Genomic DNA, 17,296 nt, shown 5'->3' on the forward strand with positions numbered 1-17,296 from the left:
GGTTTTGGTGTGGTCTTCACCTGTTAGCTAGTGGTTTTGGTGTGGTCTTCACCTGTTAGCTAGTGGTTTTGGTGTGGTTTTCACCTGTTAGCTAGTGGTTTTGGTGTGTTCTTCACCTGTTAGCTAGTGGTTTGGGTGTGGTCTTAACCTGTTAGCTAGGTTGCACGTTGGTCTTAATGAAGCATCAGCACTTTCACCAGCTTTATTCGCGTGAGTTTTTTTTTTTGGGCCAAACTTCAGATACTGTAATTCAATTGACAAGTGGATGGAAACTTAGCTAGACAGAAGTTGTCTCCGTCTGTTTTAACAGACACACCTGGGGTGAAGTTGGAAACCAGAATCAGCTTTAATCCAGTCCTAATCTAGTTCTCAACTTTCACATCATTTCACCGGAGTTATCCTTATTATGGTTTACGTCATCAATACCATATTCAGTCTAAATGGATGGGAATACATCTATTGTATTTGACGCACGACTAAGACAACTCAACAGATTTAGCATTTTGCATTAATTCACAGCAAATCAGTGCGACTTGATGGCACTAACGTTAGCACATAGTATGGAGGGCGCTAACGTTAGCACATAGTAGTATGGAGGGCGACATGGTTGAAAATGAAGAAAACAGCAAGACATTCCCATCATCCTCAGCCTTATCTGAGAGAGATGTTTGAGACAGTAGGCATCAAGAAGGACTCCTGGCCAATGTGCTGGGGAACTTCTTCATTAATGTCTGTTTAATCATTCATATTTTATCCTTTATTTTATTTCCAGAAGCCATATTTGAGCACACACAAACATGTAGATTCATTTACATGTTAGGGAGAAAGATTAAAAATAAAAACTGGATCTGTGACTTCTCACAGAATCACAACTGAATTCATATCTTGCTAATAAGTCAGAATCTTATTAACCTGGAGTCCCAGTTTCTGTCATTATAATCATATATGTTATGTTTTAGGCCTATTGGCAGACATCCATTTAAAATGGAGCCTTTGCCATATAAAGACGTGTCCTCCATGTCCACTGAAGTTTCTCAGCGTGCTCTCTAGTAACATTTGAGTGCTCCAGGTAGATTTGCATAAAAAATTTACAAGGCTACTTTTACTTTTATACTTTAAGTAAATTTCCAAGCCTGTACTTTGTTACTTTTACTTGAGTAAAGAAGTTTAATCAGTTCTTCCACTTTTACCGGAGTATTTTTTAACACAAGTATCTGTACTTCTACTTAAGTACGGAAAGTGAGTACTTTTGCCATCTCTGGTTTCTATCTATCAGAATGGTCAGTTTTTTATAATGTACATTTTATAATTTGAACATCAATGATATGAATTCAAGATATGCACAATTCAGCTTTAATTAGCCAAAATTTAAATACTGTTAGAAATGAGAATTAAGACAAAACTATCACTGACTTTTTCCCTTTTACATTTTTTCTCCAGGTTATTAATTATACAAATTGACAAATAATTATACTAAGTCAGCATGTCAATACTTATATTGTGACTGATACTGTTAGTATTTACTATAGAGATCCATCTATGTATGCATTTAAATTGGGATTCAAAACAATAATATGTATGTACGTATTTATGTATGTATGTATGTATGTATATGTGTATGTATGTATATATATATATATATATATATATATATATATATATATATATATATATATAATACACACACACACAATACAATGTATAATATATACAGTAATGGTTAGTCAATGATATTTTCTATAAAGACAAAAAATGCTTTTACCCTTTTACTTTCCTGTCAAAGTGAGAAATTAGGTTTAGGTTTTAAGATGAATTTGCAACTGCTTCAGTTACCACTTAATATATCAGAAAGATCAAAATTACAGCTTTAAGTAGTATCTTACAGATAGACTCATGGGTTTAGGCTTATTTTGTCTTTGCTAAGAATTAAATGACATTTAGTCACAATCACACACTTGGTCCAGATTTGAAGAAATACACAAAATAAAAAACAGTCAAAAGAAATATCGACTAGTTAGTCCACATGAATAAAGGACACCATTTATGTCATAATTTTATTTCCTCCATATTAATGCTGCCCATTGAAGCAGAAATTATGTATAATTAAAAATACTACTTTAAAATACATTTTAAAAAACATATTTGAGCTTTTCCACAACGTTCTCATTTGTTTAATCTGAATCTTCTCTTGTTTTGTCCCATCAAAGTTTGTGGGACTTTGCAAAAGAGCAACACATTAACATTCCCTGCTCCATTAACACCCACTTATGCTTTATTTGTGATCAATAAAGAATTTGTTATATTTCAGACAAAAGCCATTATGTCTATCTGTTTTATGGCGTCACTCTTTAACGCAAAGGAGAATTCTCCTTTTGAAGGCTCTCTAAAATATATATATATATATATATTATCACTCCAAGACCTTGTCTCAAACTGGAGCTTTTAGTTTTTATTCATTACAGCTGCTGTGTTTTGTGGGCTTCCTTCTTGCCACATTTGCTGTCTGGACCACATTTGGAACAGAGCCGCCTTTAAATTGTAGACTTGCTGTTTTGAACACTGTTTTAATGGTTCCTTATGAGTTGGGGGATTTTCTGGACAGAATATTTTGGTTGTCATGTTTGTATGGTTGCTGATTTCTTTTTTTTTTCTTCTTTTTTTTATCACTGCCAGCTCTCACTATCCATGATTTTAAGAAGTGTCCTGGAATCCAGACTGTGAGGCAGTACGTAGTTACTCCTCTATTTTAATGTGCAGACATTGTGTTTCATGTCTGATTTATTAAGACAGCTAATAAATTAAAGATGTAATAGACTTGAGTTAACAGAGATGCAGGTGCAACAGCTCCCCACGTAAACACGTGACAGCCAAACTCAGATCTGAAAGCGGCAACGCAGTGAAGTGAGCGGCCAGACCTGTTAATGCTCTTGTTGTTTGGCAGAACTATTACGCTATGCCGTCATAAGCAAGTTACGGTATTTATTGCAGCCATTAATGACTTACAGGTTGGATGAATGTGCTAAAGTTCTGTGCATGTATAGTGACGTGCAGTTAAGAGGAAATAGAGAAGGTTCAACGAGAACACGCTCAGTCTTGGCTGTTTCCTCTGAGCTTGTGTGAGTTGGCTCATTTGGCACAAAGCCCATCCACAAACAGCAAACACATCTGCCACACTGACATGGACACGCAGGTCAGAGGGCAGTAACAGAGTGGACATTTGTTATTGACTACACCTTTCCAAATTACAATATGAGAAATGGCTACAACATGTAACGTCGACAACAGATGGATATTACTGATTTGTAACCCACGGCTCTCTTCCGCGAGTATCAGCTTCAGGATCAGGATCAGAGGGAAAAAAAGACTAAATTACCAAAATGCAAATAAAACCACAGATGTGTTTGGAAAATTGAATTGACTGTTTACTCTTCATCAAATTTATTTTTGTAACAAGGGGTAGCGTGTCTGTGGCTTTCCATTGTAGCATATTTATTTAGTGAGATTTAATGGCTGCATTCCAACATCTTATTGACTTTGGTGATGTTGAGATACTTCATATTTAAGTATGTTTAATTTAAGTGTGAATCACTCTTTACAGACAGACCAAGCTTGTTTAAAGTGATGTCTTCTTTCCTCGCCACATTTTGATGAACCTCATTTCACACATTTAGCTACACTTTGTTATTTAATAGGTTATACCTCACCTCAATTGTGTTTCTTTTTTATGAAGAGGCATTTATACGATTCACCATTTCCCTCCCTTGTCTTCTCTGCTCTCTCTACCAGCTTGTGAGAAGAGTGTGCAGAAGGTGTGTGCTAACTCGTCAGAGGAAAACCTCCAGCCCTTCAAGGAGAAAATGGAAGGATTCATCTCTGCCGGTGAGTTGAGGTGGTTTGCAGCATATAAATGTATGTTTTGCGCTTTTTTTTTATTCCAATTTTATTTGGAAAATCCTCATGTACACAGGAATAGGTGCACTTGATAGAGAAACACAATAGTGCAGGGCAGAAAAAATAATTAAGAAATCCTTGATTGCCACTGTAAAACTATTAAATTAGTGATTAAGTGATAGACGCCATGTTTAAATGTCTAAACTCTGACTCCTGTAAAATACTCTGTCACTGACTGTAATCACAAAATAATTTGATAATTAGTTGTATTGGTCAAGAGGGATCTTCTCCCACTCCCCTCAGATCACGCACAGTGACACACTCAGTTTCTTGCTGCCAGACAGTGAAATAGACGTTTGTCCTGCTCATAAGTTGGCATGTCTGAAGAAGATAAAATGCTCAGTGTCTGTATAGATGAAACATTCATTCTGACCGAGCCTTTAAAGCTGAGGAGATCATTGTGAAACCAAGTTTACAGAGCTAGAAAAGCCCCGTTTTCACCCAGCATGGAACCTTTTAAAAAGAGAAAGGTATAATTATGTTTTTTTCCCATGTTAGAGAGTCAGCTGGGTGGTGCAGAATCTGCCTCTTAGTACGTGTGCGTGTGTTCTCACTAAGAGAGGGCGTCTCGGTGTGCTGTAAGACAGCATGAGGACAGGAGTCTACAGGCCCGTAGAAGGGATCACATTGCCTCTAACATGGTTCTCATGTACTCTCGGTAACCATAAAGCTGGCAGGACACCTCTGGCTGTGGCCTTGTAAAGACTGGCCGGGCTCAGTAGATCAGGCCTGGGGACCACCGGGACAGGAGCAGAGTTCCCCCCTGAGCACACTTTGGTCATCTTGCCATCTGTCCCTTTTCTGACCTAGACACTGGTCTTCCCTCCCTTTTTATTATAGTTGTTCAGTAGTAGCTGCAATTTAACTGGTAACATCCTTCTAAAAATGCTAACTTTGTGCCTTCTACTGTGGAAAGAATCAAGTGGACAAACTGCACATTAGGGTGGTGAGTTTTCCTGAAAGAAAGAATCTCTCCACAACTAAGTCCCCTTTCAACCTCCATTAATTTTGTTCTGCAGGAAGCAAGGGTTCGAGTGTAAGGATTTAAACACAAGTACTTGGGTTGGTTCATGAATGAAGGTGACTGTGTACACATTTCCATGAGGTATAGCTCACTTATTATTAAAATGAATGTCCATGCCGGCCATTAGACACCTATATGCCGCTCTAGGTTTGTTTCACCAAAGCTTTATTATAAACAAACCTTCCTCTGCATCCGAGTGAATGCCATTAAGGCTTCTTATTTTGCCTCAGATGGCTCCATCTATTTCTCCTGCTGTCACATCCCTGATTCAGTTGGGCCTGAATAAACAGTAAATGTAGCACCAGACGCTGGTCAGTTGGACTGTTTAAAATCCACCTGCTTCCTGCCTTTGGGCAAGAATGCTCCAGCATTGTCTTTCCAAGCTGTTGATAAAAATCCAGTTAGCCAATAGAGTTTGATTGAAGATCAGAGTGTGTCAACACCCTTTTAACTTGATGAAGCTGCCAATAATATACAAGTATACTTTATATTACAGCTTGGATATCATCCTGTGGGACTGATGCTCTCAAAAGCAGCAGATACGTGTTTACATGAGAGACCAGAATGAAACTTTTGGGGGGGTTTTGGGGTTGGTTCGTACAAATTAGTGTCCTTGCTACTCTAAAACATCCATAGACCTCACAGTGAACAGTTTTTATTGGAAGTTTTTTTTCTACCAAAGAAATAGACGCTACAACTTTCTGTTCTAGATGAGAATTTGCTGTTGCAATTCTTTTTCAAACTTTTTGCACTAATTAGTTTACTTACATCAGCTCATACATCATTTTTTAAGTCTTAGTGACAGAGGAAAATGTCCCTATGACACAAGCACCTGATTAGGTTAAAGGACTAATTGCTTGCATTACTTGCAGCAGTGGGGAAACAATAGACTTGCGTTATCATAAAAGAGTCACATGAGGTCTCTCACCGGAAGACTGTCGCCATATGTCTGCGGCACAGAGTGAAACTTTGTGGGGAGTCAATGTTTGCAGTACTTGGTAATGTAGAGCTGCACAAGCTTTAGGAAGACTACAGGAAGACTAGCTGTGCCTATGGTCCCAGCTAATGGAGATCCCAATAAATCAAATCAAAATCAAACTCCTGAAAAGATGTTATGACATAAAAAGCCTGTGCTGGAATCACATATTGTTGCAATGTGCCATGACATTGTTCTAGTTCGGTAATCCACCTTAACTACTTCTGTGTGCTAAAGCTTCCTCTGAACTTCGGTCAGTATCACATCTTATTTAAAAGCTTTCAGAAACCACTGTGGTTGCCACTGGCTACAAAGCTGCATTGATTTGCAAAGGCACATCTTGATCATAAACTTTCCAGTGGGATACTTGGAAACCTTTCTTTCATAAACAGAATTCCTCGAGCCGTTGCCCATGCTTTGGGAGGAGCGAGTGTGTAATCATCGTTTGCGATGATTCCATGCTCCTCACATCAAAGAGCGGCTGAGGCTCTTAAACTCTGACTCATCAGTGAATGAGTGAATTTCTCACCCAGGTAAACGCTCAGGAGGGTGACCACAGATGCATGTGTTTGACACATGATTTTTAGATATTTGAATTAACCGTTGGCTAGAACGTCTTCCTTATACAAGAGAATCAAAGTACCAGTGAATCAACGGTATAAAGACTTTGTACTGAGACTTGTGTTTCTGAGTAGCACTGACCCATAGCCCAGCCCGCGGAGAAGCTCACAGCAGGGGCTGCAGGTGAACCACAAAGCCCTGCGCTCTGCCTCTTAAACTTGCCCATGTGATCCCTCCCAGATCGAACACGGGACACCTCAGAAATGCAGTGATCCGTCCTCTTGTAAAGCTGTTCCTGTGCTCGTCCCGTCACTGTTTATTCTCTGGTTTTGAGCCAAGTCCTCTTTACCCCCTACACTTTATTTCTCTCTATCGTCAGAACTATTCTCTAAGGTAAAGTTTTTAAAAAGCCTGTGGTTGCTTTCAACATCTAATCAACCACCTTTTCCTTTTTTAATAGGAGTTCTTTGAAACCTCTTGGGATACTCTTACGGGCATATTTTTTTGTGTGTGTTGAAAACGGGCCATCACTAATTGAAAACAAATTCCTGCTTTTAATCATTTCGCTAGCTCACTTAGGAAATACACATGTATCATCACATCCATGCTCTTTCTTTGTTGTCAATGAGTCATATCCCAATAACCCAAATTCCACTTGTTCACATGACTGTGAATTACGTAGACCGTGTAGAATTTGCAGATAACAGCTGTCCAAGGAAGCTGTTTTTGATGAAGTCTTTGAGATGAATCTGTATTCAAATAGAGGTGGTGTAGGGAAACAGAGAGGGATGCTTCATCCCTCTAAGACCACTTTCATCTTCCATCTCATTGTCATCTAGCTGCTAGGAATAGAAGCGGTTTGGAAAAGTGTGGAAAAGAGTTTAAAAGCCCTAATTTATTGTCCCTCTCAGCATGCACATCTCATAACTTTCTAGTTAGCGACTACTGGTTTCATGTTTACACAAGGAGCGGAGGAAGAGAAACTTCACACATCCTCTCTCTCTTTCTCTCTCTCTCTCTCAGTTCCAGTGCCACCTCTGCACATTCGCACCAGAGGGGTACCTCAGGCGCCAGCCTGACCCCCACTGAGACTAACGCCATTGGTCACGGCCCCCTACCCCCGCCCCTCCTCCTCCTCCTTCTAACCCAGACATGGCCACAACCTTCATTCATTAGGTTTACCTCAGCCCCCTTGCCCACATACATACAAAGTAAAAGTAAAAGGGGTGGTTGGTCGGAGGCTTAAGCTCACCTTCTCCCAAAAGACCCCCAAACCTGCCTTTGAACAATTTTTTGAGAGACTTCCCCCTCTTAAATCTTCAAGTAGGAAAGGTCCCCCATCATTGTAAAAAGGATGAATCTGGAAAAATGCAATAAATCTGAGATCACAGGCACTCTCTGGCCCTAGATAAATTCTTGCACCTCGGCCTGGCCCGCCGCACACATCTGCCTTGCATTTAGACACTTTTACATGGCAGGAGTCCACAGGAGCCTCCAGTTCCCAAGCTTCTCTGCTCAACCCTGCGCCCCTGCTTCAGCTCTGTTTACAACATGCACATGTATGTCGACATACACGCACCTCTGCAAACAGACCACCGCTCCCCGCCCCGAGCCCGGGCATCACAGGCTCACACTCTCATGCGTCAACACACAGAAGGACGTCACACTTTACAATGTGCTGAACTGTCACTGAATAACATGCTCTCTGTGTCACTGACATCTCAAGCCAGAGCCCTTTTTCTTCTTTTCTCCTCAATTGCCAACATAAGGGCGGCTAATGAACACAGCTCCCTCCCTCTGGACCCGCCGGTGTTGCTGGGATCAGTTCTCAGCGGCTCTCAATGGAAACATTTGGTTATAACCTAAATGTTTCCATTTAGAGCCACTGAGAACTGATCTATAAGTCTGTAAATCTATATCTATAAGTTTGTCCACTTGACTTTATAATGGGGCTTTTTGGTGACATGTTGTAGATGTCACCAAAAAGCCCCAAAATATGTCCCATAATATATCTTGATCCAGTATTTCTCTTTCTTTTTCTTTAACAGCTCAAAAGGAGCATTCAACTGAAGAGGAACGACTCAGTTCAGTGCAGAGAAGGTAGGAGACCAACTTTAACAACTCCAAGACGAGATACATTTAAATGTATCACTGAAAGATCGTAATTGGATAGAAAATATTATATGATTTTGTCCCTCAACAGCTGTCATGGATTGCAAACATCAGCAGTCATTTAGCAGAGTTAACATGGCTGGTTTCTGATAGCACTAATGCTTGCTATTTGTTTAGTTGCATACAGCTGATAAGGTTTCTGGATAAGCCACTTTGACTAGTGAGAAATGTATTAAAATTTATTTTTAAAGTGGTGGATTTCTACACATAATGTGCAGCATACTGTATTTTCAGCCTCAATGCCCTGTGCTTCCTCCCCTGCAGTTTGTATCAGTCTTATCTGCCATGTTTTGCGCAGAAGACTCCCGAGAGTTTGCTCAGAGATTTATAGGCCTAAGACACACTGGCAGCCGCTGAGCTCGCAAAATCATATCTGGAACATTTCATATTGGAAAAAGATGGTGGAGCAGACAAACAAAGCAAAAAGATTATTTTGCTTTGTTTGGATAGAGAGCAGAATTGTTTGCTTTATATCGCAACTCTTCCACTTCCGAAATAAATCATGAAAGCACATAAAGGTGAAAGTGAATGACGCAGGAAAATGGAAACTATAAACAATTAGGAAGTTGATTGCTTTGGACAATACTACAACTCAAGTAATTCAGTTTCATGTTGCTGTTCTCTGCCATAGACTGATATATCTACCTGCGTGTGAGTGTGAGTGTGAGTGTGAGTGTGAGCCCGAGCCCGAGCCAGAGCCAGAGCGTGTGTGTGTGTCTGTCACTACTGTAATGAATGCGTTGAACTTGAAGGGAAATATTGATCAAAAGGGCCCCGCAGCTGACTGCACCTTTGCCTTTTAATGAAGTTGTCCTTTAATTTTAACTAAAGAGGGGGCTGACTGGCGCTAGGTAGAGCAGGAGGGGGGGCGGGGCTTTTTTGTCAAGTTCCCACAGAGCCACCTCATAAAAGTGACACACTGTTGATGAATATGGGCGTCAGCGGGCTCACCGGGGCCTGGGTGGGCTCTCACATCTGCACAGGATGAGGGATCGTGCACAAACACACAACAACAGCAGGGCCGCAAAATGATGGTCTTAATGAAGGAAATAAATAACACATCCTCAATGCTACCTAATATCTCAGCCTCATGAGGAGTCAGTGAGTTTTGACTCCTGTGAGTCCAAGTCAACCACCAGTGACAAGGACTGGGCGATATAAATCAACATCAGGATATTGGCCATAATTATGGCTGGTTCCAGCTGAAATGTGTCTGTTGAAACTATCAAATTGTGCTGCCACTTCAAATTATTTTCATTATCATATAATCTAACACAGGTGATTCTAGGATCAGACCTTTAGGTGGGCCCAGCCCCCAATGAGAGTGTGACACGGATACAGTGCTTTGTCTGTTAAACCCAACGTCTTTTGACACTATTAACACTACGATGGAACTAAACCTGACACTTTTTAAGTCACAGTAATAATGACCCATTTGACACAATGTTCTAATATTCAGCCATTTTAGTTGCTTAAGTTTCAATTTGGGTTTCAATCTGCGCCATGAAATTACCAACTTCTTCTCTGGGGACTACCGACGTTAAACTTTACAACCAGACTCCTGCTCTCCCTCTGACAGATCAGATAGAGACTCAGCCAAAGGCGGGGGTCTGGCATAACCACCTCCGATTGGCCAAAACTACGTTCCTGTTAATGGTAATTTTTTGTCCTCTGTCACTAACAGACAAGTGCACAAACTGTCACTTAAGATCTAAAATTGATTTAGAAAAATGACCAATCGACCATGATCAGTCAAAACAAAATTTGTGATTTTGGGCTATAAATTAAGATTAGTTTGACTTAATCATTTGATCAGACGGGTATAATATATTTCATTCAGCCAAAGTTCTTGTATGGCTGCTTGTCTTTAGACAACATTTGACATTTGAAAAGTTTGGCTTCTTTTATTTTTTTAAATTGACACAGTATTCAAATATAGCTCTAATCATTTTAAGCTCTGTGGATGTCAGTTTGGTCGATCAGTCCACCAGTTTGGCAACTCTGACTATGGATTGGCATGATATTTTGTGCACACATTAATGTTCCCCACTGGGTGAATTGTAATAACATTTGATGATCCCTTAACTTTTTATTTAGCGACATCATCCGGTAAAAACATAATTGTATCCAATACTTTAGTTTGTCAAGAAATACCTGCATCAATAAACAACATTACCCTCTGCCTTAGCTGTACACATTTAAGCACGCCAATATGCTAAACTAAGAACATAAATGTGAACATGGTTACCTGCTAAACGTTAGCATGTTAGCATTGTCATTAGCCGCAACTTGCCGTGTTAGCGTTGGCATTAAGCCGACAGACAAACCTTACAGAGCTGCTAGCATGACTGCAGACTCCTGTTCCAATATTGATGTACAGTATATCAGATGTAAGACAAGTGAATGCTAAATCCCATATAACATAGTTGATGCCAGTGCAGTGACCATAAGCAAAACCTTGCAGACATGTAAATCAAAATCTTGGAAAGCTAATTTTGGTCATTTTCAATCACAATTTGTTCAGAGTTGAACAGAAAGCAATTAACCATAATATTAACTTGCCCAGTGTGTGAGTATGAGGTGACAATTTTCATTGGGTTTAATTGTAATTAATTAAGCTTTCATTCTAATGAGACATTTTTGTAAAAAAAAAATTTTAAATTGGCCCATCCATGGCGAGTGCCAATGCCTTTTCCCTCAACAGGCAGTTCTAATTTGTCCTCTTCATGTTTGGGTTCACTGAGGTTTTTTTGTTCTGTTCTTAGTTACGTCTCATTAAGTTCTCTTCTCCCACATCATGCTCAATTTCCTTTGGCCCAACTTCCTCCTCTACAGTCACCATGCAGTCATGGTTTCACAGATGCCAGCTCGGGGTATTGTATGACGACAATGGCACGAAACAACTTAGTGCCTCTGCTGAATCAGCAAACAACATGGAGTTTACTTCTGTCATTTTTATTTTTTTACTGGGGAAACAAAGGAATGGAGAGTTGCCTGTCCAAATATATTCCCTGATTCTCACGTCTGCTCATGGTTTTGTAATTGGTCCTTTTTTATAGCTGTCAGTGAGGAATGCCGGCTGTGGGTACTGCAGTAAACTCTCTCACGGCAATGGCCTCATAGCATGTATTACAGAAGTATATGTGTTTGTCTGCATGTGTGTACAAGTGGAATTGTCCTGCGCTCGCAAAAAAAGGTCTGCTTGGTTTTGTTTACAGTACGTAGGTATACTCTTATGTGTGAGTGTGTTTGCATCTGTTTTGAGTGAAGCTTTGTATCTGCTTGTTGCATACGCTCGGAAGGGTAAAAAGAAAAGCGCCGTTGCTTGATTTGTGCATGCTTTGACATGATGACCCAGGGTCAAAAGAGGAGCTGATGAAGAAGAGACCCTGTTCATCATGCCAGACCAGGCCCGGCTGCAACAAAGCTACCTGGGACACCCCGGAATGTCTGTTTGGTCAGTCTAAACATCCCAGAGGCTCTGATTTCTTTTGTAGCGTACAGGATGATCTACAACACTCTTTTTTTTGAGCATCCCAGCAAAATGACGCATCACTGGGAAATGGAAAGCAGGCTCACCTTGAAATCCCTTTTTTTTTCTCAGCTTTTAGCAGGCCGTCTGGGCAGCATATTGCACCATTTTACTCCACATGAACATGTCTTAGATTAGCGTCGCATAAAGCCACCTAGCATCTGGAGGTCAGAACCTATCGCGGTGTCAATGGGACACGGAGCATCCCTTGAATCATAGCCCCCTTTTATCAACCCTTTGACAGGCACTGCTAGAAAATTTCTTTCATGTTTGTGTCAGGGGAGGGAATCTGAAGCAGCAGACAGCTTTCCATACCTTGTGCGTGCTGCTGGGAGCTTTGCAAAGAGTTCAGATTTGGTTACAATTGAATTAGACTGAGGAGCTTAACTACAACAGTCCTACAGTGCTACTACATTCAAATAGATCTAATACGCCTCTGTGTTTTGTGTGTGTGTAAACCTATCTGTCTCATGTGCATATTTTATATCATATCTTATTCACATCTTTGATTGTGTGTGCGTGTGCTTTTCCTGGAGGAGCAGCAGCCTGTGTTTGGCTGTCTCTGTCTCTTATGGCAGTGTGTAGAGGTCAATGTGATAATGGAGCCACCACTACTGGCTCTCCCCCGTGGCCCAGCGGGTTGGCCGCTCTCCTTCCAGCTCTGTTTCTCACCTCTCTGTCTAACTCTACATTTTTCATTTTCTGTGTGTGCTGTGTTTGTATTGGACTCTTTTTACCCTTTGTGTTTCTTGGGCATACACACCTTAGTGATGTTTATAACTTTGACTTTCACATCTAGAGTGGTTCGCTGGAACACACTATTATTTATGTCCGAGATTATTTGCAAGTGTTTATGTGTGATAAGACAAAACTATTTGAGCCTCTGTTCTGTTTTCCAATACAGTTTCCAGGACATGGTGAGCTACTTTGGGGTGAAGCCAAAGTCCGGGGAGAAAGACGTGGCCCCGAGTTACGTTTTTATGTTTTGGTACGAGTTTTGCAACGATTTTAAGAACTCCTGGATACGACAAAACAAGAACATCTCCAAGGAGAGGTAGGTTGGATTCTAGTGGGGTTGCTCCATATTTTTTATTTCTGTGTAAAAGATGCGTAACATTAGTTACCTTGTCAGAGAAGGAGAACTACTCAACCTGTGAAAACCATTTTCTGGTAGCTTTGAGAGTCTGTGGAGGAAAAATCTCAGATTCTTGACACTTTTTCTAACAGTCAGCCTGTGTTACAAATTGGAGATAAAGAGTTTGAAAGACATGTGTTTTTACAAGGCACAAAGGGTTTAACATAATATAGGATTCAGTAGTTTTGGAGCTTGACCCATCCTAGGGACTGAAAAATATGATGTCTCTGTCTCTTCTTAGTCAAGTTAATAAAAGTGCAATGCGAAATTGCAGAAGTCTACCATTAAAGTGACCGTCATAAAAAGCTGACTGACATTATCTGTAAAGCATAATGTTAAACATCGTGTTTCTCAGTCAGTTGATGTACTCCAACTCTGCAGAACAAAACCTCAGCTACCAAACTATAGCTGAACCGTCTCATCCTCTGGTCAGACTTCTTGTCTCCGTCACCTTACAATAGGTGCTTAATGACCTCTAGAGGTCATGTCAAATTAGCACTAATTGTACAAGGGTGAACTGCAGATGCTGAATTAAAGCCGAGAGGGAGGCCATCAAAGAGGAGAAAACCAAAGTGGCTGAGGCCTCGGCCCTCTATCTAAAGAAATGGGGCCTGAATTTATGACATTTCCTCTGACCTGAGGCGTCATGTTGGGAGGGGGCATTCCACAGAGGGACAGCAGACCCTCCTGGCGGCCGCCTGGCTTTACTAGCAAGCGTTATGGGAGAACTGATAAACACTGTAACGATGCTGGACATTTAGCCCAAAGGGCAGGAGCGCTGCACACGCGGACACAAAAACGGGACTGCACAGGAGAGAAGCTGTTTGTTACCATCCAGCCGACCTGCGTGGTCATTCTGGGGGTTGTATCATGGCTCTTCACACTCAGAAGTTATGTCATGAATCATACATTTAGTGTCCTCCAGCCAGTGCTATCTGAACTGAGCCGTCTTCTCTCTGTGTGAGATGGAGGAGATTTCTCCGCCCTGCCATGGATCTGTGTGCTCTCCCTTAATTGTTTACTAGGTGATCATGTCTCACATTACTCACAGCTGATTGTGCTTATGTACAATTAACTTTATTTTAAATACTGTTTGCACACTCATAAAAGCCTAGTGTTTTTAAAGGCAGCCTCATTATCTCATCAACCCACTGTCAATCTCTACTGCTTCTCACTTATGGGGCTGACCTTAAATGTGTGTGTGCACGTGTGCGTGCGCGTGTGTGTGTGTGTGTGCATGCGTTTGTGTGTCTGTGTCCCCATGGCTCCAAGACAGGGTGCCCCAGGGAGATGCTTAAATATCTTGCCCTTACAAACAACTTCACAAGGACACAGTGATGAGAGACTTCTGACTTTAAATGGTTTTCACAAGTTTCATGATCTATTTCCAAAGCTTTCAATGTGTGCTTCTAGTTTAAAAAGCTCTGCGAATGTCAAGTCCTCAAGTTGTGGATTTCGTCTCACCCTTAATAGGCTAAAGGAAGCTCAAGAAAACATCAAGAAGATCACAGCAGAAAAGAGAGTTGAAACCAAGAAGATCAATGGCAACAGTCTGGTAAGAACTGATCTACATATAGCACAGATTTCCTGAAAGCTGCTTTTTTCTTGTGTCCGCGGTGACATCGATACACTGAATCTTTTTACGGTTCTTGCCAACAGAAAGAGAGGCTGCGGCAGAAGGAAGCCGGCGTTCTCCCAGTTGAGTGAAAGGAGTAGTAACAGCAGAGAAATGACGAGGTTGGTGTAGATCGCAGATTAGAAAATGTGCCGGCCGTATTTCTCCTGCGTTTCGATTCGGACTGCCCACTGTGCACCATCATAAAGACTCACAATAAAACCTCACGTATTACTCCCAATGCTGTATATCTCTGCTCTACAAACACCCACCCTTCCCCAACCTAACCTCCACCACCCTGTAGACAAGCTGGGCCTGCAGCAAGGATGCATGGCTGACATAGCCAAAGTGATGAGAGTCTTCAAGGCCAAAGGTTGATCTCATTCATCCAGCAGGGCACGACCTTTTGAGTGCCCAGCTTGTGAAAGGTCTCAAGGGTTCAATGGGATTCACAACAGCTGACACATCCAAGAGGGTCTACAAGCCTTCTGGGTCTACAAGAGCTGAGAAACTATTTTTTTTTCTCAACTGTAGATGTTAGACAGCAGAGTGATAATGCTCCTATATACTCAAAGTGTTAAGACGTTGTGACCTGAAGAAGAAAATCCCTGTTGAAAAAACAAATCTCTTTCTATTTCTCTCTGGAAGTGGTAAAAAAAGCAGTTGCTAGTGTTCCTTGCTGTAGTGAAAAAGCTTTTCTTTTACCCTGGCTCAATGAAAGTCTTGTAAATATGTCATGTTGTAGAATTGGCGGGGATTTTGCAGCTTTGAGGAGTATGATAAAATTACCCCTCCACACACACACACACACACACACGCACACGCACATTCTTAAGCTCATAATTAAGAACACAACAATTTTTGTCCCTGCAACCACTCTCACCCAAGATATTAAATACACATCACGAAAAATTGCTAATCCTTAGTGCTGTGCATCACATGGTGTCCAGCACACCTTTTAAGCACTTTACTGTTTGCTGTAGCTTTATGTTGTAGCTCGCCATAAGGCACACTCCCCTGTTGATGCTAACTGCGTGGATTATTTTTTGTTTTTTAAGAATGTGCACTTTTTTTGCACCCCGTTTTCTATGCAAGGGTATGTTCGACCTAGATGATTTATGAACTGTATTGCTTGATGAAATCCTACCAGATATTTTTCTCTAAAAAGAAGATTGAAGCGTATGTTTTCTTTTTGCAAATGTAAGAGGCAACCAAGTTCCTGTCGCCTTCAAGAAAAGTATATTTATGTAAGGAAAGATTTATTTTCTGCCAAAAAGCATCAGCTTTGTTCCCTTTTGAGGTTGTATTTTAATGAGTTGTAATCGACTGAGAAGCTTCCAAATAGGTCAGTCGGATGAAAGATATATTTTCACTTGGATATAATGTTTCTGTTGTGCTCACATATTCACAGTGTACGCGGCAATATGATATGTGGTGTTTAAGTAATTACATAAAATGAATAAGGCCTTTTCTGTTCAGATTTGGAGAGATGAGGGTTGTATTTTAGGTATTGAGAATATTTTAGCATATCACCTGAAGCCATGTGAGTTAGTATACCTCAGACAGACTTCCATTGTAAGAGTATCCATGAAACTGCACCTTGAATTACATGTTTTACCCTCCAAAGTCTTTCACCTGTGCCATTTATTTTGTAAAAAGAAAATCTAGATATTTCATAAACTGCTATGTTTTACTTTAGAGGGATTGAAAAGCAAAAAAGAGCTGATACAGACCAAGGAACTGCTGTGGTCGGTATGGATGGATGGATGGATGGATGGATGGATGCCGGGTTGATATAACCTTCAGTAGCTCTAATATATAGGTGCTCTGTGATTTTATGGAATTGTTTTAAATTTCAAGATTAAACTACTGGATGCTGAACAAACTGGACCAATACCTCTCAATGTTTCTTCTGTCAACACTTCCTTTAGGCCAGCTGTGTAGAAGCCCTGCGGTGCACCCAGCAAATGGGATATTTATGTAAAGAAACCTGACTCATCAGAGAATTTGATGATTCATAATTCAGGCACTTCAATAAACTGTGAGTCAGAATTAAGGTCATTCAATCAAGTCTCATTTGTAGATATTGCAACTTGTTCCTGGAAGCCAAAGTGATTAGCAGTGTTAACGTGAGGGATATGTCATGTCACTGGAACTTTTAGGAATGTGATGGACATTTCAGTTGTTTAGTTTTAGTTTGATTTTTAGTCTTGATTCTGATGAAAGAAAACTGTTGTCAGCTCTGACTGTAGTTTCACACCTGTGGCACCAGCTTATCCCCATTTTTATAATATAATAAATAATCCTACAGACTGTGGGTTAGACCATAT

General features: G+C 40.7%; 1 protein-coding gene across 1 annotated transcript in view; it reads left to right on the forward strand.

Annotated features, from left to right (window-relative positions):
• LOC117936282 (formin-1-like) overlaps positions 1–16,856 on the forward strand; it is a 52,736-nt gene extending 35,880 nt beyond the window's left edge. The window contains exons 16-20 of the mRNA XM_034859157.1: positions 3,787–3,879; positions 8,561–8,612; positions 13,121–13,270; positions 14,825–14,906; positions 15,011–16,856. Coding sequence (XP_034715048.1) covers positions 3,787–3,879; positions 8,561–8,612; positions 13,121–13,270; positions 14,825–14,906; positions 15,011–15,058 — 425 coding nt within the window. The 3' untranslated portion in view covers positions 15,059–16,856. The remainder of the gene's footprint in view (positions 1–3,786; positions 3,880–8,560; positions 8,613–13,120; positions 13,271–14,824; positions 14,907–15,010) is intronic.
• Positions 16,857–17,296: the final 440 nt, after the last annotated feature.

Source organism: Etheostoma cragini, chromosome 20 (assembly GCF_013103735.1).
Source record: "Etheostoma cragini isolate CJK2018 chromosome 20, CSU_Ecrag_1.0, whole genome shotgun sequence".
Taxonomy (NCBI): Eukaryota; Metazoa; Chordata; class Actinopteri; order Perciformes; family Percidae; genus Etheostoma; species Etheostoma cragini.